At 36.8% G+C, this 26,062-nt stretch overlaps 5 protein-coding genes across 11 annotated transcripts; 3 read left to right on the top strand and 2 right to left on the bottom strand.

Moving 5' to 3' along the window:
- Positions 1–768: 768 nt before the first annotated feature.
- On the bottom strand, positions 769–1,353 carry LOC108618409 (uncharacterized). The gene has a single exon (XM_018014408.2). The coding sequence runs from the start codon at positions 1,208–1,210 to the stop codon at positions 866–868; it is 345 nt and encodes a 114-aa protein (XP_017869897.1). The 5' UTR covers positions 1,211–1,353; the 3' UTR covers positions 769–865.
- Positions 1,354–1,720: 367 nt separating this feature from the next.
- On the top strand, positions 1,721–3,140 carry Vsp37A (Vacuolar protein sorting 37A). 5 transcript variants are annotated; one of them, XM_089473449.1, is made up of 4 exons: positions 1,721–1,737; positions 1,954–2,243; positions 2,311–2,462; positions 2,529–3,140. In XM_089473449.1, the coding sequence occupies exons 2-4, from the start codon at positions 1,976–1,978 to the stop codon at positions 2,721–2,723; spliced, it is 615 nt and encodes a 204-aa protein (XP_089329575.1). In that variant the 5' UTR covers positions 1,721–1,737; positions 1,954–1,975; the 3' UTR covers positions 2,724–3,140. The 5 variants fall into 5 exon arrangements, with proteins under 5 accessions (XP_089329575.1, XP_017869888.1, XP_089329573.1 ...); XM_018014399.2 differs by having other exon boundaries at positions 1,728–1,868; positions 1,937–2,243; XM_089473447.1 differs by having other exon boundaries at positions 1,730–1,868.
- Positions 3,141–3,262: 122 nt separating this feature from the next.
- Phf7 (PHD finger protein 7) lies at positions 3,263–7,113 on the top strand. Of its 2 annotated transcripts, XM_089473441.1 has the most exons (5): positions 3,263–3,627; positions 3,693–3,794; positions 4,138–4,532; positions 4,596–5,672; positions 6,056–7,113. In XM_089473441.1, exons 1-5 carry the CDS (start codon positions 3,529–3,531, stop codon positions 6,075–6,077), a joined length of 1,695 nt encoding a protein of 564 aa, XP_089329567.1. In that variant the 5' UTR covers positions 3,263–3,528; the 3' UTR covers positions 6,078–7,113. The 2 variants fall into 2 exon arrangements, with proteins under 2 accessions (XP_089329567.1, XP_017869859.1); XM_018014370.2 differs by lacking the exon at positions 6,056–7,113 and having other exon boundaries at positions 3,265–3,627; positions 4,596–6,006.
- Rab35 (RAS oncogene family member Rab35) lies at positions 6,613–9,849 on the top strand. The gene is made up of 3 exons (XM_018014400.2): positions 6,613–7,694; positions 8,563–8,862; positions 8,917–9,849. Exons 1-3 carry the CDS (start codon positions 7,643–7,645, stop codon positions 9,168–9,170), a joined length of 606 nt encoding a protein of 201 aa, XP_017869889.1. The 5' UTR covers positions 6,613–7,642; the 3' UTR covers positions 9,171–9,849.
- A 924-nt stretch (positions 9,850–10,773) lies between these two features.
- aspr (asperous) lies at positions 10,774–20,910 on the bottom strand. 2 transcript variants are annotated; one of them, XM_018014378.2, is made up of 6 exons: positions 20,748–20,910; positions 16,895–17,003; positions 16,152–16,387; positions 15,971–16,052; positions 11,267–11,880; positions 10,774–11,205 (listed from the first exon to the last, which is right to left on the bottom strand). In XM_018014378.2, exons 1-6 carry the CDS (start codon positions 20,748–20,750, stop codon positions 10,996–10,998), a joined length of 1,254 nt encoding a protein of 417 aa, XP_017869867.1. In that variant the 5' UTR covers positions 20,751–20,910; the 3' UTR covers positions 10,774–10,995. The 2 variants fall into 2 exon arrangements, with proteins under 2 accessions (XP_017869867.1, XP_017869866.1); XM_018014377.2 differs by having other exon boundaries at positions 16,823–17,003.
- Positions 20,911–26,062: the final 5,152 nt, after the last annotated feature.

Genomic DNA, 26,062 nt, shown 5'->3' on the forward strand with positions numbered 1-26,062 from the left:
GTTTGAGTCAAATTAAAAAAAAAAAAATCATATTTATGTTTGAAACACAGCTGCTGTTGCACCAACAGCAACGACTGCGACTGCGACGTCGGCAGCGAAGCGCACGTTAATTGCATTAGAAATTCGTATGCGTGTCGGGAATGAAGCCTTGCAAGACCTCAAATAAAAAAATAAAAACCAACTAATTAGCAATTATTTGCGGCGGAGCTTATTTTAAGCATTTCTTTGGCACAACAATTCCAATTAGACAAGAGCAGCGCAAATGCCATTTGTTATTGTTGTTGGTCTGCTAGTCCCGTTATTTCTCACACACACACATAAACAGCATTGGCGTAGAGCACAAAGAAATGAAGAGGAGGCTGAGCGGCAGACTTTGTGACCTCGACTTCATCTCGGACTGCACTGCACGCTTGATAGCCAATTAATATTCATTAAATAGATTCCGAAGATGTTGCTGTTGTTCTTATTTTATTTATAGACGAAATGCAACGCGACATACAAATAATAGGTCAGTACTGACAGCAACCGTTGTCAAGCTTATTGGATGTACTATTCAAAACACGAACACACGCGCTTATTAATACTTCTTTTAAATATTCTTGCTTCTATAATTTTTTTATTTATTGCAGACGCCTTTGCTGCTCGTATGGCAGCAGCATTGACTTTGCTTGTTTGTGTTTGCTGCAGCGGCGTCTGTTTCTGTTCACTGTCAGTGTGACCGTTTTATGATTTACGTAAAAATACCAAGACGCAACGCAGTATTCCATATTTAGATTATTTAAGCTAAAATTTATTTTGCAATATACACACAAAAAAAAAGGGAACATTACATTAGGCAAATTACCAACTAAATTATTAGTAAAGTTCAGTCCTTCACACGCTTAACGTCTTTTGAGTCGTATGGTACTTCCTCTACTTTGGTAAATCCTGAGAAACGTAGAATTTTGCCGGTACCTTCCGCTCGAATATGTCTGGAAAATTGTTGTGCCGGTGATAGGGCCATTTCCTCCTCCGTTTTGTAGCCATAATACTTGGCCCAATCGTTGCGGCCAGTGTACACCATATAGCATACAAAGCCGAACGCCTGCCAGGCTAAAATTGCGTAGCCAATACTCAAGCGACGCTTCCACATCTCGGCACGTTGTTCCGGTATTGGATTTGTGTGTCGACGTACGAAGCGACGCAGCCATTTCATTTCAAATAATGCCATTTCTTATGTTTTACGTTACGATTTGTTATATAAACTTTTTCTATCTTGAGTTTAGCAACACGATATTCAGAATTATAAAATAGAAGGAAAACAGCAATCAGCTGTTCAACGATAGAGATGTGCGATGTTCTGAATAATTAGAGTTGCCAAGGAGCATCGAGTCAGTCAGTGTAGTTGCCTGCAATTAACCTCAGTCTACTTATTGTAGCACTTCATGATTATTAATGTCCTATTTATTATAGCTGTTTTACTGAATACATTAATACGTCTGTTATGTCCTCATCCACTGCCGTCATTTACCGCCAACCGTCCAGAGTATTCAGCTCTGTTCAGCACCACTAAGAGTAGCTCATTTAAAAGAGCAAACCACAAAAACAATTAAATTACTTATCAAAATTAATGTATCTATATGAAGCGATCATTATGGAATATCTATATAACAATCTAACAGGATTATAAATTCATATTAGTTGACCATCTGATTGGTATCCAATTTTAGAACAGGTGACAACTCCTTCAAACGAACGGTGATAGAATTTTGTTTTTGTTATAACATAACATAAAAAAGATACAAAAACTCCATTTTCAATTTCAATTTGTCAAACGGCATCTTGATGTACATACGTCTCATTTAATCGAGCAACGAGGGAGTAAATTTGTAATATAATTTTCTATGTACAAATGGTGTAAAGTAGGCTTTCACGATATTTTGATATTCTCAAACAGAAAGGAAACATTTTCAGTCATTTGCTGCCACTCTGCAAGATGCCTACTGCGCAGCAGACGTCTCAGCAGCAGCAGCAACAGCAGCAGCACCAACAGCAACTTAGCAACGATGAGAGCAATGGAGTTAGCCCAGAACTGAAACCTGAGGAAGAAAGTATGCCAAATTTATCAACTCTATCGTTAGATGAGCTGAAGCAGCTTGATCGAGATCCCGAGTTTTTTGATGATTTCATTGAGGAAATGTCTGTGGTACAGCATTTAAACGAGGAACTTGATTCCATGATGAATCAAGTGGAGAATATATCACGTAATTAGCAGCTGAAACCACACAACCAAACAGAACTTTTCCAATAAGAACTTAATCAATTTTGCAGGTGAAAATGAGAGCAAGGGCACGCATTTAGTCGAATTGAAACGACGGCTTAGTGACGATTATACGGCACTCAAGACGCTTGGTGAAAAATGCGATCTACTAAATAAGAAGTACTTAAAGAAATCGGAAGAATATGCGCCGCAGCACATTCGTGTAAATTGTGCAAAGATATTGAAATCGTGTTATCTGATTTGTAACCGTTAACGTTTTTTGATACAGGAGCTACTGCAAATAGCCGCATCGAATGCGGATGGTGATTGTGACCGACATGTCGAGCATTTTCTGAATGGTAAAATTGATGTTCAGACCTTTCTCAACACCTATCAGAGCTCCAAGAAAATTAGCGCTGAGCGCAAGGCCAAGGAGGAGAGACTGGGCAGCCAGCTAACTGCATTAGAACGTGCTGGAATATAAGCAGTAAACAGAGGATGATGTAACTACAATAACTTTCTCCCTCTACTTGAGCGATCGCCTTACTCATAATTGTTTTATACTGTTTGGTTCATTACAAAGCCGCAATATATACATACATATTGAAGATTAAGGAAATAGCCGTGTATTGTAGAATTTGATCGCTTGAGATGTGTGTAAAATCTAGTTTATATTTATATTTACATAATTAGTCGTTAATAGCAGTTAAGTCGATAGGGCAATCAAATTTTGGTTAGTTGCATTTTACTATAAAATTTGTGTAACAATTATTGTATCGTACTTGTCGACTGTGTGCGACTGTCCATATAATTAATTATCCAAAAGAATGTGTGTATATGCATGTACCAAGGAATTATAACGTGTATGACTTAAATATATTTACAAACATTCAAGTTTCAACTGAATTGTGTTCTGATTAAATATTGGATGAACCATGCCATGGGGTTTTAAGTTATATAGCTTGTGAACTGGGTGTGCTTTTCGTTAACAATAGTGTGCGTGTCAAAATAAGTAGAAATACAAACAAATTGTGTTTTATCAAAATTTATTCGTTTTTCTGCTAACTTCTCATTTTCAATAGTCTGCCGCCAAAAGTCAGCTGACTTGTGTGGCAACGCTGCGTTGTATGGATCGATAGCACACTTTCAAGAGTTAGCAAACACTAAAACATTGATCGGTGTTTCTAAATAGCATCATTAATCATTTCCTTCCCGCCAATATCGCAATTGCTGCCCAGAGTAGCAAGTTAACAAAAATTTGTCAAATCGGATAAAATAGATTTGTAAGTATGAAAAAATGTATACTTTGTCGCTCAGCTTCTGAAGATGAACTGCATCTGGGCAAGCTATATGTTCATGGAGAAATTATCGTCCATCAAAACTGTCTAGTACGTATAAAGGAAAATCAACCAAACGAAAGCCGAAATATATTTACAAGTGCGTTCAATTACAGTATTTGAGCTCCAATCTTGTGCAACGGGGCAATGCGCGCAATGGCATTTTAAATTTTACATTTAAGGACATTTTGACTGAATCGGAACGTACCAAATATATCGTAAGTCATTTGCAAATTTTATGCTTCTCAGCCGCAGCTTCGGCGAAAAGACCTTGAAAATTGTTTATGCGTGTAATTCTTGAGAACTGCATAGAAGAAGAAAAAGCCGCATAGTGTGCGTGCAATCGTTGAGCGTTCAAACTAAAAATTAACGTATACATACACACATACATGGCAATCGCGTATAGGAATTCATACGCGTCTCTACATAGAAAAGTTTTTCTTTTCACATTCGTAGCATCGATCTGTAATAAATAAAATTCCTACATATATATTTTACATATTTTTTTTTTTTTTCTTAAAAAACATTTTTACATATACATACAAAATCTTCCCGTTGCAGTACTGCTGCTTTTGTCACAGCGGTGGAGCAAACATTGGCTGCTGCAATTTGGGCTGCCGTAGAAGCTTCCACACTTGTTGCGGAATAGAGAATCGTGTTCAAAATCAATTTATTGGAACATTCAAATCGTTCTGCAATATGCATGTTAATACATACAGTGAGCGCCCCAAACCCGATGAGAAATGTGTGATTTGCTTTGAAGACCTGTTGAAGAAGAGGGAGCGATTCTGTCGCACCCAGCACATTCATGGCAAGTGCTGCAAGAATGGCTGGTACCACAAGGACTGCTTGCAGCGCTACGCCAATTCGGCTGGCTATTTCTTCAAGTGTCCTCTATGCAACGACGTCAACCAATTTAAAATGGTTACTTTCTGGGGCATCTCAGTGCCCAATCGGTAAGTTTAATATAAACAAATCTCTCTCCCGTCAGTTTTCCATTTGATTGCTCTCTGCTGCAGCGATGCATCGTGGGAGGACAATGATGCGTATGCCGATCAGATGGAGATACCCCTTGACTGTGTTGCCCAAAATTGCGTCAATGCGGCTGGACGCAAGGGTAGCTTGCAAACTTTATTATACTGTCTCTTGTGTGGCTCGAATCCGGTGCATACACTTTGCACATTGATGAAGACCGAAAACTATTGCTGTGAGGCCTGTTCCGTCGTTTTACGTAAGCCCGACGACACCACGTCTGACAGCGAGGACACTGATGAGGATCCACTTGAACAGTTCGTTTATAGGTCAAATGCAGTAAGACCCACAAACACAGCCCCTCAGACAGAGACACCGGCAACGCAGACACAGCCACAGCCACAGACACAGACACACGCCAATGCAGAATCCGACTCCTCGGATTCGGATTCAGATTCAGATTCCGACTCGGGCTCTGATTTTGACTATTATCTATCAAAATTTCCACAGAATGGAAATGATAAGGAGAACGTAGACAGGGCACTTGCAGTGCCAACCACAACAGCAACAGCCACAGCATCACCAGCACAGGCATCCCCAGCACCAATAGCACCAGCATCACCAGCACCAGCATCACCAGCACCACCAGCACCACCAGTATCAGCAGTATCAACACCATCAACACCATCACTACCATCACCACCACCTCAACTACAACCAATACCAATACCGGCTGAACCACAACCACAAGCACAGCCCCTTAACATTAATATGATTCCGTCCATTGATGAACCGTCGCGCATGCGCAACAATCGTCAAGGAGCTTCGAGCGCTCGCCGTGCTCAAAATACTGTTACTGAACCGAGGCGTTTGCGTTCACGTTCAAATCACACTCGTGGACGCAGGTCTCCATCAACCGAGCCCGTGGATCGGCGCAACAACAACAGGGAGCGCGGCTCCATCCGTAACCGTCGTCGCTCTTCGAGCGATACCCAGAATACAAATACAGTGACTTCGCGCGGACGCCAGCGCGTTCGCACATTTGGGTCGCAGGTGCGCAGCCATGGCCCTTCGCCATTTGATATCTCGTGCGTGGCAAATCGCACTCGCGCTCGTTCGCGCAGGTAAATTACTGGATCAGAAGCTGGTACACTATATATCAATGAAATGATATAAGATTTTTCCTTCATGAATGTTATAGTATTATATAAGGCGTTGATAGTTCTGTATTCCACATATCAGATGCAGGCTTTTTTTTTATAGTTAGTATTTTGTTTTTCATGTTATGAATATTTTTATGTTTGTATACATTAGATAGAGAAGGAGAGAGAACTGCATCTTGCTCATGTTCATAGCAGACGTTGAGACTTGAATAATCTTTACCACTATGGAGTATCAAAATATAAATTTAAATATATATGAGGCACTCATGCGCCTCATATTTTTTTATTATTATTATTATTTTTTTTTTAATTTATTTATTTTTTATTTTTTGTCGTCTTTATAGTCAAAACTATGAGAAAAACTAGAATTAAGAACCATTTGTGATGACGTGAATCACGTTTTTGAATATGAATATGAATATGAATATGAAGTAACAAAATGGAAAACTGAAGTACCAAAATGGAAATATGAATTTATATGTACATATATATATTAATATATATGAGAATAAACTTTTTTTTTTTTTTTTTTTTTTTTTTTTAATTTAAATTCATATGTGTTGTTTTTAATAAGGATGGTGCCTGATTTTAAATGTACGAGATATAAGTGCAATAAGAAACTGGGATTTATTTTCATACGTGATTAAATATATCGATTTAATTGCCCGTATATAACTTACAGCTTATCTTAATAGTTTAAGCCACTCGGTGGTAGTAATTATCTTTAAGGCTACGGTTCATTCTATGAATGTTGATAATATAATGTTTGATAGTATTTGTACACAGCGATTATGCTTTTCATAAACGATATATTTGGTATCGAAAAGCACCACAGTTATTTGTATATCGTATAGTATCATCGATATATCTATCGATGTATTTTTTTTCCTATCCGTACTCCATTCCATATATATACGTGCGTTAGTAATAGTTTACTCATAAAATGCATATAATTTAGGGATAACAATTTAATTAAGTTATTAAAGGCAGTCAGCATAGCAGGTGCAAAATAAACCAAATATAATTTAAACTCTAAAGTGCATATATGTGTGTGGGATTTCAACAAACGACGTCTTATAATAATATAAAAAAAAGGAAAAACATAATTTGCTGGCATTGTGTGTGTAAAAGAGACAGGGCAACTTGCTAATTTATTGTGCGTATGCGTTGAGTTCGATGTCAGTGTGACATTAATAGCGTTGTATTTGTAATATTTCTAAATATGCACAGTAGCCAGAGCCCAAAATATTTAGCGTAATCAACATTAGCAAAAGTTCTACAGCGCTTCCACCGATACACCAGCAACAGCAGCAGAAGAGAAATAGCAACAACAACAATAACAACAAGTCGGCCTCTGTCTGACATTTTAATGCCGCCTCCCCAATCGAATTGCTGATAAATACATGCAAAAAGCAACACCAACATCAGTAGGAGCAGCAGTCGCGTTAAGTGCTTTTACGCGAATTTAACGTAAATTAAATAACAAGTAAAAAACTATAAACTCTACGTACAACAACATTTATAACAATAGCGAGCTTATCACACGCACACGCCCGCAGCAGCAGCAGCAGCAGCAGACGCTGAAGCAGCAGCAGCCGCAAGCAAGAACAACAGTTTATCATATTTGAGCGACCGGCTGCGGCAGCAGTGGCAGCAGCAGCAGCCATCGTTAGCGCTGCGAGTGCGAGCGAGAGGCAGACGCGAACGACAACGTATATGTGTGCGGGTGTGCCTGTGTGTATGTGTGTGTGTGGGAGCAAGGCACAGGCAAGGCAAAGAGAAGCACCAACAACAAACAGCAGAAAGCAGTAACAACCGCAGCAGCAGCAGCAGAACACAACTTTTTTCCACAAAATTTTTGCATTGTTCAACTTGAACGCCAGAGTCAACCTTAAAGCCGACTAACTGTAAATTACAACAGCAGCTCCGAAATGGCACGCCACTTTGATCATATGTTCAAGTTGCTTATAATTGGCGACAGCGGTAAGTGCAAATGCAAATATTTCCATACACATGCAAGCTGCTTCAATACAATCATGCACACACTCACATACATACATATATTTTGCACATACAACATGCTCGCATGCTTGTTTCTCACCTGCCCAGTAGTGCAACAACAACGGTATAAATAGAAACAAATCATTAAAAAGCTAAAATAAAAAATAGAAAACATGTATAAACCTGCACGGCTTGTGCTCAATTCCATTTTATGTATTTTCGGCTTGTGTGTTATTTTTTTCGGTTGATTTCCTTGTTTGTGCTCTCTGTTTGGGTTAATCTGCGCCCAATCAGCTGTTCGTTTGTTCTATCTCCTTCTCTGTCTGTTGTTCGCTCAATGTGTAATGTAAAATAAATTAGAAATTTGCTTAACTGCTTCTAAATACATAATCAATTACCCATCTTTCTCATCCCGCCTTCCTCTCTCTCCCGCTCGCTCTCTCTGTCACTCTTTCGCTTAAATCTCTAAAACATTTTTATCGATGTAAATAAGGTAAGAAAAAAGAAACACCAAGAAATATTTGTTACACAGATGACTTGCCTTTAATTAATAAATTCCCAAATCAAATTTATTTATGTTATTACTAATTGTATTCTTGGGTTGCACCAATGTCGCCATTTGGCGAATCGGCAATTGTAATTAGAGAGCTGCCGGTTACCAAATGATTTGTTGTTGTATAAACAGAATGCCTCAACTATTGTTGCACACACTTGCACATGTAAACAAATGCATGTACATACACACATGTTTATTTACACAAATATGTAACATACATATGTATGTGCATACATACATATCTGTATGCTCTTTCAATCGATCAGTTTTACAATAGTTTGTTGTTTATTTCAGGTGTGGGCAAATCATCGCTCCTCATACGGTTCTCAGATGACACATTCTCGGGCAGTTATATAACGACAATTGGCGTCGACTTCAAAATACGTACCGTTGAGATCAATGGCCTGCGCGTCAAGCTCCAGATCTGGGATACCGCTGGCCAGGAGCGCTTCCGTACCATCACCAGCACCTATTATCGTGGCACGCACGGCGTCATCATTGTCTATGATGTCACGAATGGTGACTCCTTTGCGAATGTACGCCGCTGGCTGGAGGAGATTCAGAACAATTGCGACGTGGTCAACAAAGTATTAGGTGAGTAGCTAGATGGAGTACGATCGAAGCAAGTCTAAATCGTTATGATTTCAGTGGGCAATAAGAATGATGATCCGGATCGTAAGGTGGTCATAACGGAGGACGCGCAACGCTTTGCGCGGCAAATGGATATTGAGCTGTTCGAGACATCCGCCAAAGACAACATCAACGTGGAGGATATGTTTCTGTCCATAACGCGACAGGTGTTGGATCATAAGCTGCGTACCGCCTCCGACGAACAGCAAAAGGATCGAATCATAATAAAACAGAACAAGAACAAGGGGAAATCTAACAAATGTTGCAGTTGAAAGCGACGGAGCAGCAGCGGCAGCAGCAGCACTAGTAGCGATAGCATGTTGATGAGGATACGTCGTGGGGGCGCGTAGTACAGGTTCATATGGCACACACACACACACACACACACACAACTTACAACACAGTTAGACAAACATATGTAGTTTACACACCAACACACACACACAAGACAAATTTTTTGTTTTTTTTTTGTTTTATTTTTTTTTTATAGATGCCTCGGAGCCATTAAAAGTGTAAAGCGCAATTATTTGTATTTAGCAATTTATATACATATTATACAGATACATGCATATATATATATGTATATTTATATATATATAGTATATACGTATATATGTATTTATAAATATATACATATATGTGTAAATTTAAAGTAAACAAGAAAACAAAAAATCAAACTGCATATTTATACAAGAATACATATATATATATAAATATATATATATAAGCAAAAAAGTAAAGAAAACAAAGTAAAATTGTATTTATAAAATAACGAGAAATCAAACAATAAGTGGGAATGTGCAGCTGACACATTGAGGACAAATTTATTATATGGTTTTAAATATGATTTATCCATTGCTGGCATTCGTCATGGAAACTTGAAATACTACAGATTTAGTATATATCAAAAGAAATATTGTTAAAATTGAAAATAGATCGTATTTTTTCACATTTGCAACTATTTTTCTACAGTTCAGTTAGGCTGATCCTATCCTGCCTATGATCACATTGAGATCGTATATACATAGCTGATAACTTCCATATTTTTGCTAATCGACTTCCAAATAACTCAGTTCACTAATCATTTAGTTAATTAATTACAATTACCGATTCATTTAATATTCGTGACTGTACATTAATTTGCAAATTGTTTACGAATTGCCAATTAGATATGAAACTGATATATAATTTTTTGTATATGAACGTATTTTATATATATATATATATATATTTATATAGACTCAACAAAAATCGAAAATGGTATACATATTTGTTGTGTTACAACACCAAATATAATTATTTAATGGGCAAACTTTTAGAAAGTGCATAGTTAATTACTTCAAATATATATATGTATATGTGTATATATACTAATGTATATATGTATATGTAGTACTTGACTAGGGTTAGATATATACATATATATATACAAATATATACATATTCATATTCATGCATACATACCGTATTAAGAGGACACAAGAGAAAAATGATATAGGCATTATTAAATAATAAAAATTGATTTAATTTTTAAAAAGCCATCCATTGCCGTTATATATTTGTGTATTTTCATATATTATATATTTAGATGCACTGTTTCTAAATTGAAATTTATAATATGTGGCAACGCCAATATTTATGCGATATTTGTTGTAGTCTATCGATAACATAAGCCAGCCCTACTTGCGTATCGAGTGTGTGTTGATATTGAGCGCCTCATTTGAATTTTCTTTGTCACAAAGCTTTGAAGCGCTGACTTTCTGCATCGTCGATTGGAATGACTGCTTCTTTATTTTGTGTTCCGCATAAATTGTAAACAAGTGTTTTAAATGCCTGTAATCATCGTATTTCAATTTTACCATTTGAAGCATAATGTACACTTTTTGTTTGTTTGTTTATTATTATAATACATAAATATGTAGCTCATTCTATTGCAGTGTAAGTCGAAAGTTGTCAGTGAATTAGGTGCATTAAATAAAGATTTCGTTCATTCGAAGCCGACTTCTGAGCTGTACGTGTAAAGCGTGTGTTGGCAGGCAGTGCGGCCGGCGTTCTCCAACCACTCAAATAGATAGACGATGGGTGGATGGGGTCACCTTAGTGGTATTTGGCCACTGGGAAGGTGCGTGTCTGGCGGCAGGAGACGAGCGCATCGCCTGTCTGTCCTTGTGGACAGCGGCAGACCGCAAGATGTGCCTTCGCCTGGCAACTGGCGCCGGTGGCGCACTTGCCAATGCACGGATCGACGCACTGGTAGTTGATGCAGGCCCTGTGGTCCGGGCACTCGTTGTTGCTGAGGCACTCGCCCTGTGCGGAACACAAAATAAACATATATATATATACATATATATAGTAGTTATTGACTTACGCGTGAGCAATGGGAGAGCGGATTGCCGGTGTGGCCAGGTAGGCAGTTGCAGACGGGTCGCTCGCGTCCGGTGTTGTCGTGGCCGGGCACACAGATGGCATTGGTGCCGCACGGATTCGGCTCGCATAGATCCTCCTTGGTGAAGGGGCGACAGCGCACGAAGGGATCGCCGGTCATGTCGCGCGGGCAGCTGCAGACGGGCGTCAAGCCGCGCAGATTGCAATCGGCACCAATGCCGCAGGCGCCGTCGCAGGTGTTCTTGCAGATGCCATAGAAACAGGCTGGCCGGCCAGCCGGGCAGTCCGAATCACCATAGCATTCCGGTCGGCATTCCGTATACGGGCTACCAATATAGCCCTTGGGGCATTCGCACACGGCCCGGTGATTCGATACCGACTTGCAATTGGCGCCGATGCCACATTGGCCACACGAGGGCACACACTTGAAATTGCTGCACATATCGCGTCCGCCACAATCGCTGTCTCGCTCGCACTCGTGGCGACAGCCGCTCAACGGATTGCCCAGGTAGCCATGCAGACAGGAACATGTGGGCACGCCATTAATAATCTCGCATTTGGTGTTAATACCGCACGGGCTCGGATGACACTGCTCCTCTGCAAAGAAGTGCAAGATTTATGAATTTCCGGGTGAAGAGATGTGTATAGGGTAATATATGCGGATAGTTTATAAAAGGTGTACCATTTCAACGATATCAACTGGAAATTTTATCAGAAATTTAAATTGCTCTAATTAACTTGTTAGTTATTTCAAATTCATTTGTCTGGTTTTTATACGATAATTATATTTGAGCAGCTGTTTTAAGTTATCGATAGGTTCTAGCATTTTGAATATCAAATAGGATTTGCTAATTGGATTCGCCTTCCTGCAGCCAATACGATTTTTCAATTGATCTCTGCCAATAGCCAATAAGATTTTATACTTGGATTGGTTTTGAGCGTTCCGATATTTGAAATAAGTTTCTCTTGCTAAGGCTTTCTTATATGTTGGAATATAAACGGAAAATTGACTTTAAAAAATGATTTTAATATTTATTTTGTTGCTTGTTAAAAAATGCAAAGTCTGTCAACTTTAAAGGTAAAGGGCTTTAAAGGTTTTTGCAAATCAATAAAATTGAATAATTGACTCAGTTTTATGAATATATTATTTATATGTACATATATTTGTCAGCATCGACAGCATTTAAATAAATTTCCAATTTGCATGAAAATGTATTTGAAATCTGATTTATTAGCATGTACAATTAGCATTTGGCTTAAGCCCATAAATTGAGGGTATGGAAATATGTATGTACATATATGAACATATAAATGAATAATATAACACATATGTATATGTATATACGCTATATTATGTATGTAAATCATATTTACATATATATAGATTGGCCATTTGGTGAACTCTGAATAGTTTAGTCAGCGGCTGTTGGGGTCATTCCGGCTAGATGAAGCAGAAATGTGGGGAACTGGAGCCACAACGGAGCAGTTGGCAGTTGAAGCATAGTGGAGGGGGGAGGGTGGTAGGTGGTGATACGCGGTGCGTATCAAATTGAGGAGTTCTATAAATAAATATAAGCATTTGGCTCTTAGTTGACTTTTTCTTAGCCATTGCAGCGATTATGGCCCAACTTTTGTCATGGCAACAAATACCAATTTGGAAACTTGCCTCCATTGTAATCATAATCATCATCATCAATGAATGGAATCACATACAGAGTGAGTATGTGTGAGAGAGAGAGAGAGGGAGAGAGAACAACAACGAACTGAGCGCTTAAGGAACTAAGAAACAGAAAATTCCAACTGGCTACGCATTTGGCAAGGAACGGAACGGAACGGAACGCAACGGGAAGGAAAGGAAAGGAACGGCACGGAGAGGAGAGAAAAGGAAAGAGCAAATTATAAGTAAAAATTATGCGCATAAATGAGCTTTGACTACTTATGTAGTATTTGAACAGGGTCAGAAATGTGCGGCAATGGCCCCAATGCCGATTTATTCAGTGCCATTTCAAGTGGGTCGCAGCCTAACTAAAACTCCTGCTCGTATTCTCACTCCATTCCCACACTCCCTCTCCCTCATCCTCTTGCACTCCTCCAGTAACAATTATTTGCGCTTTGTTGCTGTGCTCAAGTGCGTGTGAGGATAAGTGCGAGGTGTGTGCCTGGCGCGTGGAGCGGCTATCCTTAGGGGGTCAATGCCGGGGACCCAAAGACCTGTACATGAATAACATGACCCTGCATAAATCACACAATAACCAAACAATAGCAGCACCATCATGCCATCAACAACACAGACTAAAACAATAACATCACAATTTCCATAGACGACTAATATTATACCCTATAATGGGACAGCTTGCGAAAAGCTTTAAGCTCATTAGACTTGAGGCTAAAGGTTGTAAGTTATAAAAGCTAGGCCTTATCAAGTTTTCTCCATTTGCAGGCTATCGCTGCTATGCGGTTATCGATAAGTACAGTTATCGATAAGTGCGCTCGTAGTCCAAAAGTCTCTGCTTTCTTAGCTATAATCATATGCATACGTATATCTATATATACTTTGTTGATGCTAGATATCGATACATGATAACTATGCCTATCGATTAATTATAAGCTATGCGATTTTTGAGATCAGCTCGAATTTAGTTAAAAAATATGTCAAATAGCTTTGCGTGTTATTATCGATAATTATAAGCATAGCTATCTTTCATAGTTATCGATTATTTATAACTTACAATTTCCTATATTTACTGTCTGATTCATGCTGCACCAAACTGTTTTCAATAATACCAGTTATCGATCTCTAAATATATCGGTTATGTGTAGGTCAACAATTTAGCGTATTTAATAATTTAAAAATCTAAATAGACGTGAACTGTGATATTGAAAATGATTAATTATTTAAGATTATTAGGAATTTCGAATATATCTCGATTGCTGTAAATCGATTATTGAATCGAAGTCAAACCAGTTCACTGAAGAACCTTGCCCTTGCTCAATTAGATTTGAAATACCTATATATAACTCAGTGACTGACTTGCAGATGCCCTGTAATTGCAATATATTTTATTTACGTATCAAACTGCTTCATCGTTCGGCTATGCCCCTACGGCTGACTGTTAGGGCAGCAGCTGCTTTAAACGGGTATCGATTCGGACTCGCTTCTGGTTTGCTACGCTGTGTCGCCTTCGCCTACTTGGCCTGTCCTTGATCTTGACAATTACGTAACGAAATACTCAGCTAATTACCATAATGTTACAAAGAGCAAGTGCGTCTCTCATATTGGGCGTATAGTGTTGTTGTTGTTGCTGTTGTTGTTGTCATTGTTTTCGTATTGTATTCAGCGCAAATATTATGCATGGCAGCAAGTCAACCTACATACGAATGTTTATATATATTGCGACCTAGCCCCAAAGAAGGTAATTTTTGGTCAAAACCAGTTGATTGACTTTTCAGCAATTGACAACAATGGCAATAATAATAACTAAATATTATTGTTGATACAGATATGTGTATATGTGGAAGGTATCGATGCAACTATTTCTGAGCTGAGGCTGGGCTTGGCTGGGATTTGAGCTCGGATTTGCCTAAAGTATTTATGCAGTACATATTATGTACATATATATTTTTGGTAAACCTATTTAGTTAGTTTAGTGCAAGACTACAGTGCAAGGTACATCATATTGGCAGAGCTTGGTCAGATTGTTCATTTAATATTGTATATAGAAAATGAACAACTTGTCCCCTGACAAGTCTTGCTATGCCAACTGCAAAGCTATAGGAGTTTTTCCAAGACATTTTCGACAACTGCGTTGCTAAAGATAAAAGCTAAAGTTTTCCGAATAAGCTAAGACGGGTTATATCTAGCGATTTGAAGCTGTTTTACAAAAATCTATCCTCAAGATCTGCTGGATCTTGGCCTAAAATAAATGTATGAATGATCACAAAAGCTCTAACTGAATTTACTATTCCCTAAAATCTGGATATATACACTCATGATGAAAATAATAGGTACACCCCTTCAAATTTATCTTTAATGAGTTTAATTTGGCAAAACATTTTTTCTACTACCCAGTATTTTTTTTTTTTTTTCAAAAATACCAAAATTTAGCTAGTTATGACAAAATCTCCAAAAATACTTTGGACTACTTATTATTTTCATCACAAGTCACACTAAGAAATATATGCTAGATATATCTCTAGCTGAATTTACTAAGCCTCAAAATCTATTTCTTACCTAGATATATATTCTATGTTAGCATGACGTAAAGCTCCAAGAAGAATATATTTAATTAACTTCAGTTTAGATTAAGTTGCCTAGAGGGTAGCATAAGTTATATTAATAATAATCAATCAATCAGTCAAAGATCAATACAAATATATTCAGAATTACAGCTCTAACTTCTATAGCTCCATAAAATATATATCAATGAGGGAAAAGTATATTGGGTATATCAATATAGACATTTCAAGGCCCTTGAAGATATTACAAGACTTTTGTGACAAAAGTTTTGTCTACAACGAATTCCAAGTCTGCAGTTCTCCCTAAAACCAATATGCTCGCTTCGCTTAATGAGCGAGTATTGTGGAAATAGCCTAGAGTGGCATCAGCTTGCCTTGGCGCAAGCAAAGTAAGCAAACAGCTAAGATCTGTGGGAGGACCATTAGGGGACTCGAGCTGGAAAACTCTTACCTGGATCGTTCAGGTGGCAGGCGGTGTACGGATCGCCATTGTAGCCAGCTGGGCAGCTGCAGACGGCAACATGATTTCTGGCCTAAGGGATAGAGTGAAACAGATAGATGAAAAACAATTTGTGGTTGAGCTAAATGGCCAGCAATGGATGCATTCATTGGCCAGGGATGGCAGCACTCACCTCACAGTTGGAGCCAATGCCGCAGGCGCCGACACAGGGGTTAACGCAACGATTATCCTTGCACTGGAGGTCGCCGCGGCAGTCGACGTTGTCCAGGCACTCGCCGCGATTGCAGTGCGTAAGCGGATTACCGCTATAGCCGGGCGGGCAGGAGCAGACCGGACGGCCGCCGGCAGCCTCCTGGCAAATGGCATTCACGCCGCACGGACTTCCACTGCAGCCATAGGTCTGGGCAGCTAAAGGAGGTGGGGGGGCGGACGACGGGGGGTTGGAGCAAAAGAGGTGTGGAACATTGCATAAAGGTGTCTCTTGGTGCATTGTGATATGCTAATTTACACTAAGCGATTAACTACGGATGTACATGAGTGTGAGGTCAGTGTGTGTGAGTGTGTGTGTGTGAGAGTGAGAGGGGTATACAGGAAGTGCGTGTGTGTGTTGTTAATGATGGTAACTCATTGGGTAAGACTCTCTTCTATATTAGATATATCTTGTATAACTCTAGATTAAATACAGTTGTTACACACACATACATATGTATATATACATATACATATATACATATATAGTTTAAGGTTGGGTCAGTAGTTGGTGCTCGTCGGTTAGCATAGACACAAAACTTGTGCTCTTTAGAATTTAGGATTTGTAGTTGTTTTTGTTTTTTTTTTAAATACCACGAGTGTAGACCGGATCTTGGTAGATAACACGCTGCAGGGAACGGCCATCGCCGTAGGTGTAATACGTACGATATGAGCAGTTGACACAGCGCTTCTCTAACTTTTTGCCAACTGTACTCTGGCAGACCAGGGCCAGTAGTAGCAATGCCACGCCCAGAAGCTGAGATGGCTGCGGAAGCTGCAAAGAGAGAGGGAGAGAAAGAGAGAGGGAGAGGGAGAGAGAGAGAGAGAGAGAGAGAGAGAGAGAGAGGGGGGAGAGAGAGAGGAAGAGGCAGACAGAGGAGGAGATGGAAGAGAGTTATTAAGAATTGATTTCAAATATTTGATTATCTTCTACTTTCATTTAGTGGAATCGCTTGTGTAGTCGACTAGCACATACTCTATAAATATACTATTTTATATCTATATCATATATTATATTATATTATATTACATTATATCATATTATATCATATGTATATATTGAGTTACAACAGTGTCTCTCTCTAGTCAAAGGCGAAGCTCAATTTGAATCATACATTATGCGCACTCAGCTAACTCGATTCGAATCGCTTTAAACGTTCGAGGCGATGCGTCATAGGATTCACTAGAACCAATAAAATTTACTTAAAAATAAAAAACAATAGATCGAACTTTAAATACCCTCTACTTAAAAGAGCTGGCATAAAATAGATTCTTTGTCAAGAAATTATTAGAATTCTAAACTATTCTCTTTGCAAAAGTATGAATAAATATCTATGTAATCACTATCAATTTATCTCTCACGATTAGATGTAGCTCTTATGGCATATGTGTCTAGAGAGCAAAAGAAGAAGAAGAAGCATAAGAAACAGTCTTACTGCACTAACTAATTTTATGGGAGTTTATTCTTATTGTACAAGCTGATAAGAAATTGCTATAATATAAGCATGATTTGATTCTTGTCGATAATATTTTAAATTTGTATTCATGCCGTTAGAAATGATATAGTTCAAAAAATCGAACTTAACTTTAATATTAGATTCACCAATATAAGGCAATATGTATACATATATAAGGTATGATTGGGTTGAAAAACCTTAATGACAATATATATTGAATATTTCAAAATAAAATTTCATCGATAACTTGCACAGTTGCTCAAATATAGTTATCGAAATTAGTATCAATCGCCAAGCTGAAGTAAGCCTGAAGATTAAAAACTTAAAGATAATTTTTAGTTATCTAAGTCAAACAAATTATTATGGCACATGTTATATATACGATAGTTGTATATACATATGTACATACATACACATATATATATAGGCTCGGCTAGCTGTCATTATTTAGACTTGAAATTGCTTTATCAAATATTGAGAAATTTATCATTGATGGCCTAACGTGTCTCTCAGTCCAAGTACTCAATGAAAGAGTATATAATCTACATTCATATATAAAGTGAAGACGTCATCGTGTGCTCAAATACGATTAAACGTTTAGTCTTATGTCCGACTGAGATAAAATTGTTTTTTTTTTTTAAAGCTGGGCTACTTGAAATCGATTGAAACTTTTGCGCTTGGCCAGCAGCTGTGCTACCAATTTTGGTAGCTGGCAACTGGGATGGCTTACTACTGTTCGGTGGCCTATATAGAAATGTCATCTAGATTAAAATACATACAAATCTGTATGTATGTATGTATGTTTGCCTAAGCACTAAGCATGACACATTCCGTGAAACTTGTTCGATTTCAGCTTAAATATGAATCAAAGCACTTTAGGCCAGATTATGCAAATTGGCAGCTGGTTGACGGAATCGCTTTTGGCCCGATTGGGCATGTATATACGGCAGCTGCCACAAGGTCAAAAGGCCGAAGAGTGGGCGTTCAATAATAATACAAATTGAAGGAAATACCTAAAATTTGTTTATCATATATCATATGTAGATATATATACATACATATATATATATATATATGTATGTATGAATATTTGTACAACTTTAGCTGATCTCAGCTGGCTGACAAATGTCATTTGAGCTAATTAGCTCATAAGCAGTTCCGCCGTAAATCTGCCGATGTGACATGATAGATTAGCCTAGTTTAGTGCCTAGTCTTTATAGAGCCTAAGCGATCTTGGGTAATTCGTTAACTGAAACAAGCTGAGCTAAGAGTTTCAGAAGCAATTGATAAAACCTGACATAAAATAGAGTTTCTATAATTGTTCCCTGACTAAAATAGATACGTAAGTGCGATCGTTAACAAATCTTTGCAGTTTAACTAACCAGAGTGTAAATAGGAATTATAAACTTGTTCTCGCACTTCACTTCACGTTCAGTTTCAGTTATTGTCAAGCATTTACAGCTTCTTGGGTGTACTTGGAACTGCTCATTTAAATAAATATTACCCAGCTGTGAGAGTGTTACAAACTTCCATATAAGTAGAGTAGTAATGAACTACCATAGATCGTCGAACGATATTCAAACCACTCAAGTCCCTATTTGCTCATTAGGAGCCCTTAGCCCATTGAAAGTACCAAGTTTTTGTTCGAGTGTATGTAATTGGTAGTGGAAGGCAAGATTGAGCTCCTTAAGCAATGGAATGAATATGATATGTTGTTGTATCTGGATCATTATCTGTATCATAATCTGTCTATAAAGACTAGAAAATGTATGTCTATGTATATAGTTTTTGACGTAATATTATTGATGAGTAAAATTTAATATCGACTTTAATCGATTTCAGGGAAGCCAAGTTATTCAGTCTATGTCATCACCCATCAGGTTTATCTTACATCATTTTCATTAAATCGATCAAAATCGATATGAAATTTGATTACATATCAATAATATTTCATATTGATAAATACAGTTATTTAAAGTATAACTATATACAAATTATTCATATATTCTCCACAGATCAGAAGTAGTGGGAGCTGGTGGATAAAGTCGAGTAACTAATAGACTATCGAATAAAGAGAAATGGAATTTGGTTCTTGAGAAATTGATGAAGAATAAACGCATAAACATTTAATTGTTGATTCTCTTATTTAAGGTCTTTTCAATTATAATAAACGAATGGAATTAACGGAAGGCCCCATTATACTTGCGATATTTATATTGTATGATGTGAATAACTCACGTATTCTTAAACGTAAAAATCGCATAAAAATCTAAAAATAATACCACGAACGGCATGAGCTGTAGAGTATTTACTAGCTGGACATTCCCAGCCAGAGCATACGCACTTATTATATGATCATAAAAAATTGAAACATAAATTGTTGAAAATTTTTTAAATATTGTCATCAACTCAATCATTTCTACCTAGGCCTGTAGGGAGAGATTTAGAGTTTAATTACTTTATATATATATGTTAAATTCGATAAAGAAAATTAAATTTAATTGATGTAACTTTTCCCTGATAAGAGCATTGAGCAGAAAACTTTAAGAAGAACATCTTGCACCATCATATGACTTTTATAATAATTATTATAATAAATTTAAAATTCTAAGCAGTTCTCTCGCTGATTTCACATAGAGCTAACCAAACCAATTGCAATATGATAATTTCCTACACTCATCCGATTCATGTCGAACTAATAACTTTGCTTAGTCAAAATGCCCCGGCTGAGACTCGGATTTATTGGCATTTTGCCTATTGTGCCGGAAGTAAACACTTCAAATAGAACTCAAGCCGAGGGATTTTCCAGTGACGCCGACTTTGAATTTATTTTTTTTTTCGTTTTCGCTTTATTTATTTATTATTTGTTGTTGTTATTGTCGTTGAATATATATTGCTCACGTAGCGTACTTAATGCATTTTTTATGTCTTGTCTTTGTGTTTTATTAAAAAAAAAAAATGAGAAAAAATAAGAAAAAAAAGCAAACAAAAACAAAAAAATTGATTTTGAAGCGTTTTGTTTACATTGAATCGCTGTCTCCACTTGGCCCTTGGGCACTCACCATTTTCTAGTTAACGTTCTTAAGAACAACGAAAGAATTGATATCAATTATATATAAATATATATGAGTATATTTGATTTGTCTTTAAGTATTATTTAATAAAGAATATTATGTGAAATATTTATGCCACTCGTAGCGTTAAATTTGAACTGAAGCGCCTGCTAGACGGACTTGGGCTATTTATAAGTCTGTCCAGGCCAGGCAAACGCCTCCGTCTCCAACTCAGTCTCAGTCTCAGTCTCAGCCACTCGCTCTCTCATTCTCCAAAAAGGTCGCTGAGAACAGCTGAGAATTGAGACAATGTTGGCGTCATCTAGACGTCAGCCAGCGACTCAGTTGACTTGACAAACTTGGGCCTCTGTTTGCCACAGTCGGAACTGCTTTTTATTGTCGTTCTGTTTGGCTATTGATGCGCATTCGTGTTGCGAAAGGGGTATATTGGCTTGAGCATACCTTTAAATATGCCATACCTACTTGTGCCACTCCCTAATAACTCTCGAGAGCTGTCTGATTCGAGAGACTTGTCGGAGCGTGTTGAACAGTTGGCTACTAATTCTAGAAGTTCTTTGAAGGTATGACATATTAGTTAAATGATTATTTTTACGATAGATTTAGAGCTAGGATCATCTCTATAAATATACCCAAAAGTTCAAAGAGTTTTTTTTTTTATTTTTATTTTTTTTTTATATTGCTCTAGTCTAGCAAGTTCTTTGAAGGCGTAGAATTCGGACTAAAAAAACTCTATTTGCTACACTTGAGATCATCTTGCAACAAGTCCATGATTTATAATTTATTATTAGCATCTTTTAGCAAAATTTAGCTATTTTTGGCGGGTATTTCGTAGTCGGTCACAACCAATTGAGCTGCTTTATTGTTGTTTTGAGTTTTAAAAATCACATTCGCTGTTTCTTTGCGAATATACAGTCAGTCAGTTAGTCCGTCCGTCTCCCCGTCTGTCAGTCTGTCCGTCATCCGTCTTTACTTGTTCATTCATTAAAGCAGGTGAAGCGCCCAGCTTAGCCATTGGGTTATTTATAAGCGCGTACTTGACAACTTTTGACTGGTTAGGCTAGGAGGTTCTCATCGCATGCGTGGGCGTCTTTACTTCGCATTGTTTGTATAATAAACTCAGAACTGGCTTTGTGCCATCTAACACCTAATAAGACTAATTGTTATATCAACCTATGTACATTTATATACTATACGCTTATATACTATATATATATATTTTTTTTTTTTTTGCTTTGATGCAATTCGAATTCTACCTGAGCTTAACAAATTATCAAATTAGAAAGTTACAAATGAAAACGTTGATGAATTGCCAAAAAAAAAAAAACATGTTGTTTTTGCAAATGATATGCTATTAGATACCACGTGTTGGAGATCATAAAGAAGAGAGATAGAGAGCGCCAGAGAGAGGGAGAGACGGGAAGAGAGGAAGAAGGAGAGAGAGAGAGAAATAGATAAATAAATAGGTAGACAAATAAACAGACAAATAGAGAGAGAGTGAGGGATAGAGAAAAAGAGACAGCGAGTTACAGTGAGAGAGAGAGATAGAGAGATAGAGATAGAGAGAAAGAAAGAGAGTCTTATAGTCAGAGATACAGCGAGAGAGAGAGAGAGAGAGAGAGTAATAGAGATACCTATAGAAAAAGAATGAAATACAGCTCCTTTACAAATACTTTTTTATAATACAACATTTGTCATAGAGGTATCTGCAATATATCACAGTTCCATTTTCAAGCTCCTGCTATTACAGGGTATTCAGCAGTCTCCCATATATACACAGTTATTGTTTTAACAAAAAAAAAAAAAAAGCCCAAATTTCATTTCATTTAATTAATTTATTGGCGAGTCGTAATTTAATTTGATTTACCCGAATAGTTAAGACATTTCTTTGATTGCTTGGCTCTATATACGAATGTGTATCTATATAAACATATATTTCGATGCGCATTATTAATTACAGAGCTGCCAATTATGGTCAGGTGTATACTGAACTATCAGCATATGCTAATGCCTACATGCCAGCAATTTGTGGCTGAACGAAGGCGTTTGTTTTTCTTTTCCACATTTCCAAAAACGGGGCTTGTAAATACGATTCGTATCGCTATGTGGAGATATGTGTAACATGCTAATTACAATTCAATAAATTTATATTAACTTTCATTGATGCCGCGATCTCTACGGATATTACAAAATAAATTATAAAAAACTATATGTCAAAATTAAAAATATATAAATTAATAATATACAAATATGTAAACACACGTGTTAACGAGATTGCATATTGAGATGGAGGAGGTTTCATATGATATCATCAAATATATATATTCTTGATCAGAATTAGATGAACTTATACTTTGAGCGTCCTTATCCTTGCGTCAATGAAAATTAATAGCTTGGGTTGAAAAAGTTACATATATATATGTCAGTTTTCAGCAATCAGTTATTATAAATCGATAACAAACTGAAGTTCTGTGAGCTATATATCTCTATGAACAAATTTGCTATATAAATCCTTTTAGCTTCCGAACCTCATGTCATTTTCGTGAAATCGATAAAAATCGAAAATAAACTTTAGTTTGCAAAGCGTTGAAGACATTCCCATTATAGCGCATACATAGCTTTGATCATTTAAAAAAAATCGATAAAAATCGATATCAAACTTTAGTTACTTAAGTTATATAGTAAATCGCAGTTAACGAAATTGATAAACACATTCGCATTAAGACGATACTTAGTCCAATTACCACGCATTTCACAGAGTTTAGAGTATTCCTTAGTCGGTCACTCGCGACTTCTTGTTGCCTTTGAGTTCTGTTTTTAATTTAAGTACGAGCGGAAGTCTGTAGGAAAAATATGTAGGCTTGTAAATAGATTTGTTCATTTTCATTATATTTAATTTCCGTCGGCCCAAAAGACAAAGTTTGCTTTTTGTTATTTTTATATATATACATATATTTTTTTTTAAACAAATATCTGTTCAAAAGAGAAAAAAATTAATGCCTAAATAAATACACTAAATGTGGATATAGAATTTGTTAAATTTGTCGCTTTTTTTCTCTGCAAACTTTTTCTGGCTAAAATTTCAGTCTGAAATGTCAGCGCACAAAAGCAAACAAAAGCTGAAAAAGTTCTTTATAAAATTAATATGTGGAAAAAACGCGCTTAAATAATTTGCAATGCTTTAAAAACGAAAGAGAGCTTAACTTAATATCCGTATTTGAGTAAGCCGCTTAAGTAAATGATTTCATTATCTGACACAAGTTGAAGTTATCGATAGATAGACAACACTACTCATTATTTATCGTTGGTAATTATTGAATTTGATTTAAATTGCATACATATTGGTAAGATATATTTATATATGCTTGAATGATACGATGTTAACTAGGCTTAACTATGTAAATGTTGAGAACTATCCATATCGATAATTGCTATCGACAGAGTTGTTAGTAAGACATTATAATTATATATTACAAAATCCTGTCAAATATTTTTTTTTTATGAACATGGTATCGATAAGGAATCGATAAATATATAGCGATAGATTCAATCAGGATTCTTAAAATATCGATATATATATATTTTAAGAGTCCTTATCGCAGCTACATTCATAATATAATCTTGCTTTCAAATAAATATGATTATATTATGAATGTAGTTACAATATAAAGATACATACATATATATAGTAAATTTTGAATGTATGTGGCTTCGATAACTAATCTTAAAATATCGATATATGCATATCAATATATTTATTGAGATTCCTTATAGGAATTGCATTCATACTATATACATATATTTATATGTTGCTCTTAGATAAATAAGATTAGACAGATTTATTCGAGTATACTCGAGTCTAAGCTTTCATTATGTTGAAACCACAATAGGGGCAATATACTTAGTTTGTAGAATAGTAATTTGAGTTAAGTCTGGGTAAACTTGCCCAGTGGCCAATTGGCAGTGCGGCAACTGCTTGAAATGCGGACAATTTGAATGTGGCTCACGTCCGGGCCAATTGGCAATCCGATTGAAATTGTCAAATTGCGATTGGCCAAGTTTCACAAGTATTTTTGTCGATTTCCAATAATTGACCTGCAATTGACATTACTCATTTGGGTGGATTGAGACGCAATGCGATGCCACTAAAAAGATGGCTAGCTCAGCTGGCCCTGAGCAGCTGGGTCCTTTGTGGCCCAGCCAATGTCAATTTGCCGCCTGGCAGTCATTTAATTGTGCGTCTTGTGCAAATCCTACGGCTTACGCAGCTCATTTGTCAAATGCCCAAGGTCGCGTTGGCCGGGGCGGCTGAATGGAATCGAATCAAACTGGCGGTGAATGCCAAGAATACCTGCGAGGGCCCGGCCGGGCCCGGCCTGGCCTGTTCATAATTTATGCCGCCTAAATCAATCATATTCAATCATGGCGCGAGGCGGTGCAGCTGACGGATGGGCTAAGCCCGTGCTAGACTCGGCCGAAAACCAGATTTCCATTGACAAATGTTATGCAATCAATTTGGCATTATTAATTTGAATACACGCCGCGCTTGACACCTGTGCAAGCACCTGTGCACCCCCAATGGCCCCATCCGCACAGCTCCAAAGCCAGGCCACGCCCACAATTCAATTGCCCTCACAGAGATAGATCGCCAAATAAAGCGTTTCCAGTTAGGCCAACAATCTGGTTGAGCGCTCTCAATTGTATACAAATTTATTCTCTATATATGTATATATTTTAGTAATTAATTTGTTCTTTGTTTTAATCGTCTCTACTAGAAACTGGATGTTGCCTTAATAGTCTTGCCTTTCTTTCTGTTTTTTTTTTTTTTTTGAAAGGTCAAAAGTACTGCCCAACAAGATTCTGTCACCAAGCGCCAAACTACAAAAGTTTGCGACATGATTAATCCCAATCGGAAAGCAGTCGATAGAAATTAATTCACAAATGTGAAGGGCATAATAAAAAATTCAAATAAAAAATATATAGGACATTTTATAAAGTACAAATTTAAATATCTAATTAATAATATTTTTAAATTAAAAAAAAAAACTTAAAAGTAATCAAAAAGTTAAAATACATTTTAAATATAAATAAGAGATAAAATAAAAATATAAATTAAAAGAAAAAATGACTTCATTAAAAACAATATATACATTTTTCATCACATGCTAAAATAAGTAAAAAAAAAAAAATTAATTAAAGATCAAAACCATAAAAAATAGAAAATAAAAATTAATTAAAAAATATAAATGAAAATATGAATAATACAAATAAAGTAATTATATGTAAGTAAATAAGTAAAACAAAAT

This window comes from Drosophila arizonae, chromosome X, assembly GCF_054131065.1.
Source record: "Drosophila arizonae isolate 15081-1271.41 chromosome X, UAZ_ARI_1.0, whole genome shotgun sequence".
In the NCBI taxonomy this organism is placed as follows: domain Eukaryota; kingdom Metazoa; phylum Arthropoda; class Insecta; order Diptera; family Drosophilidae; genus Drosophila; species Drosophila arizonae.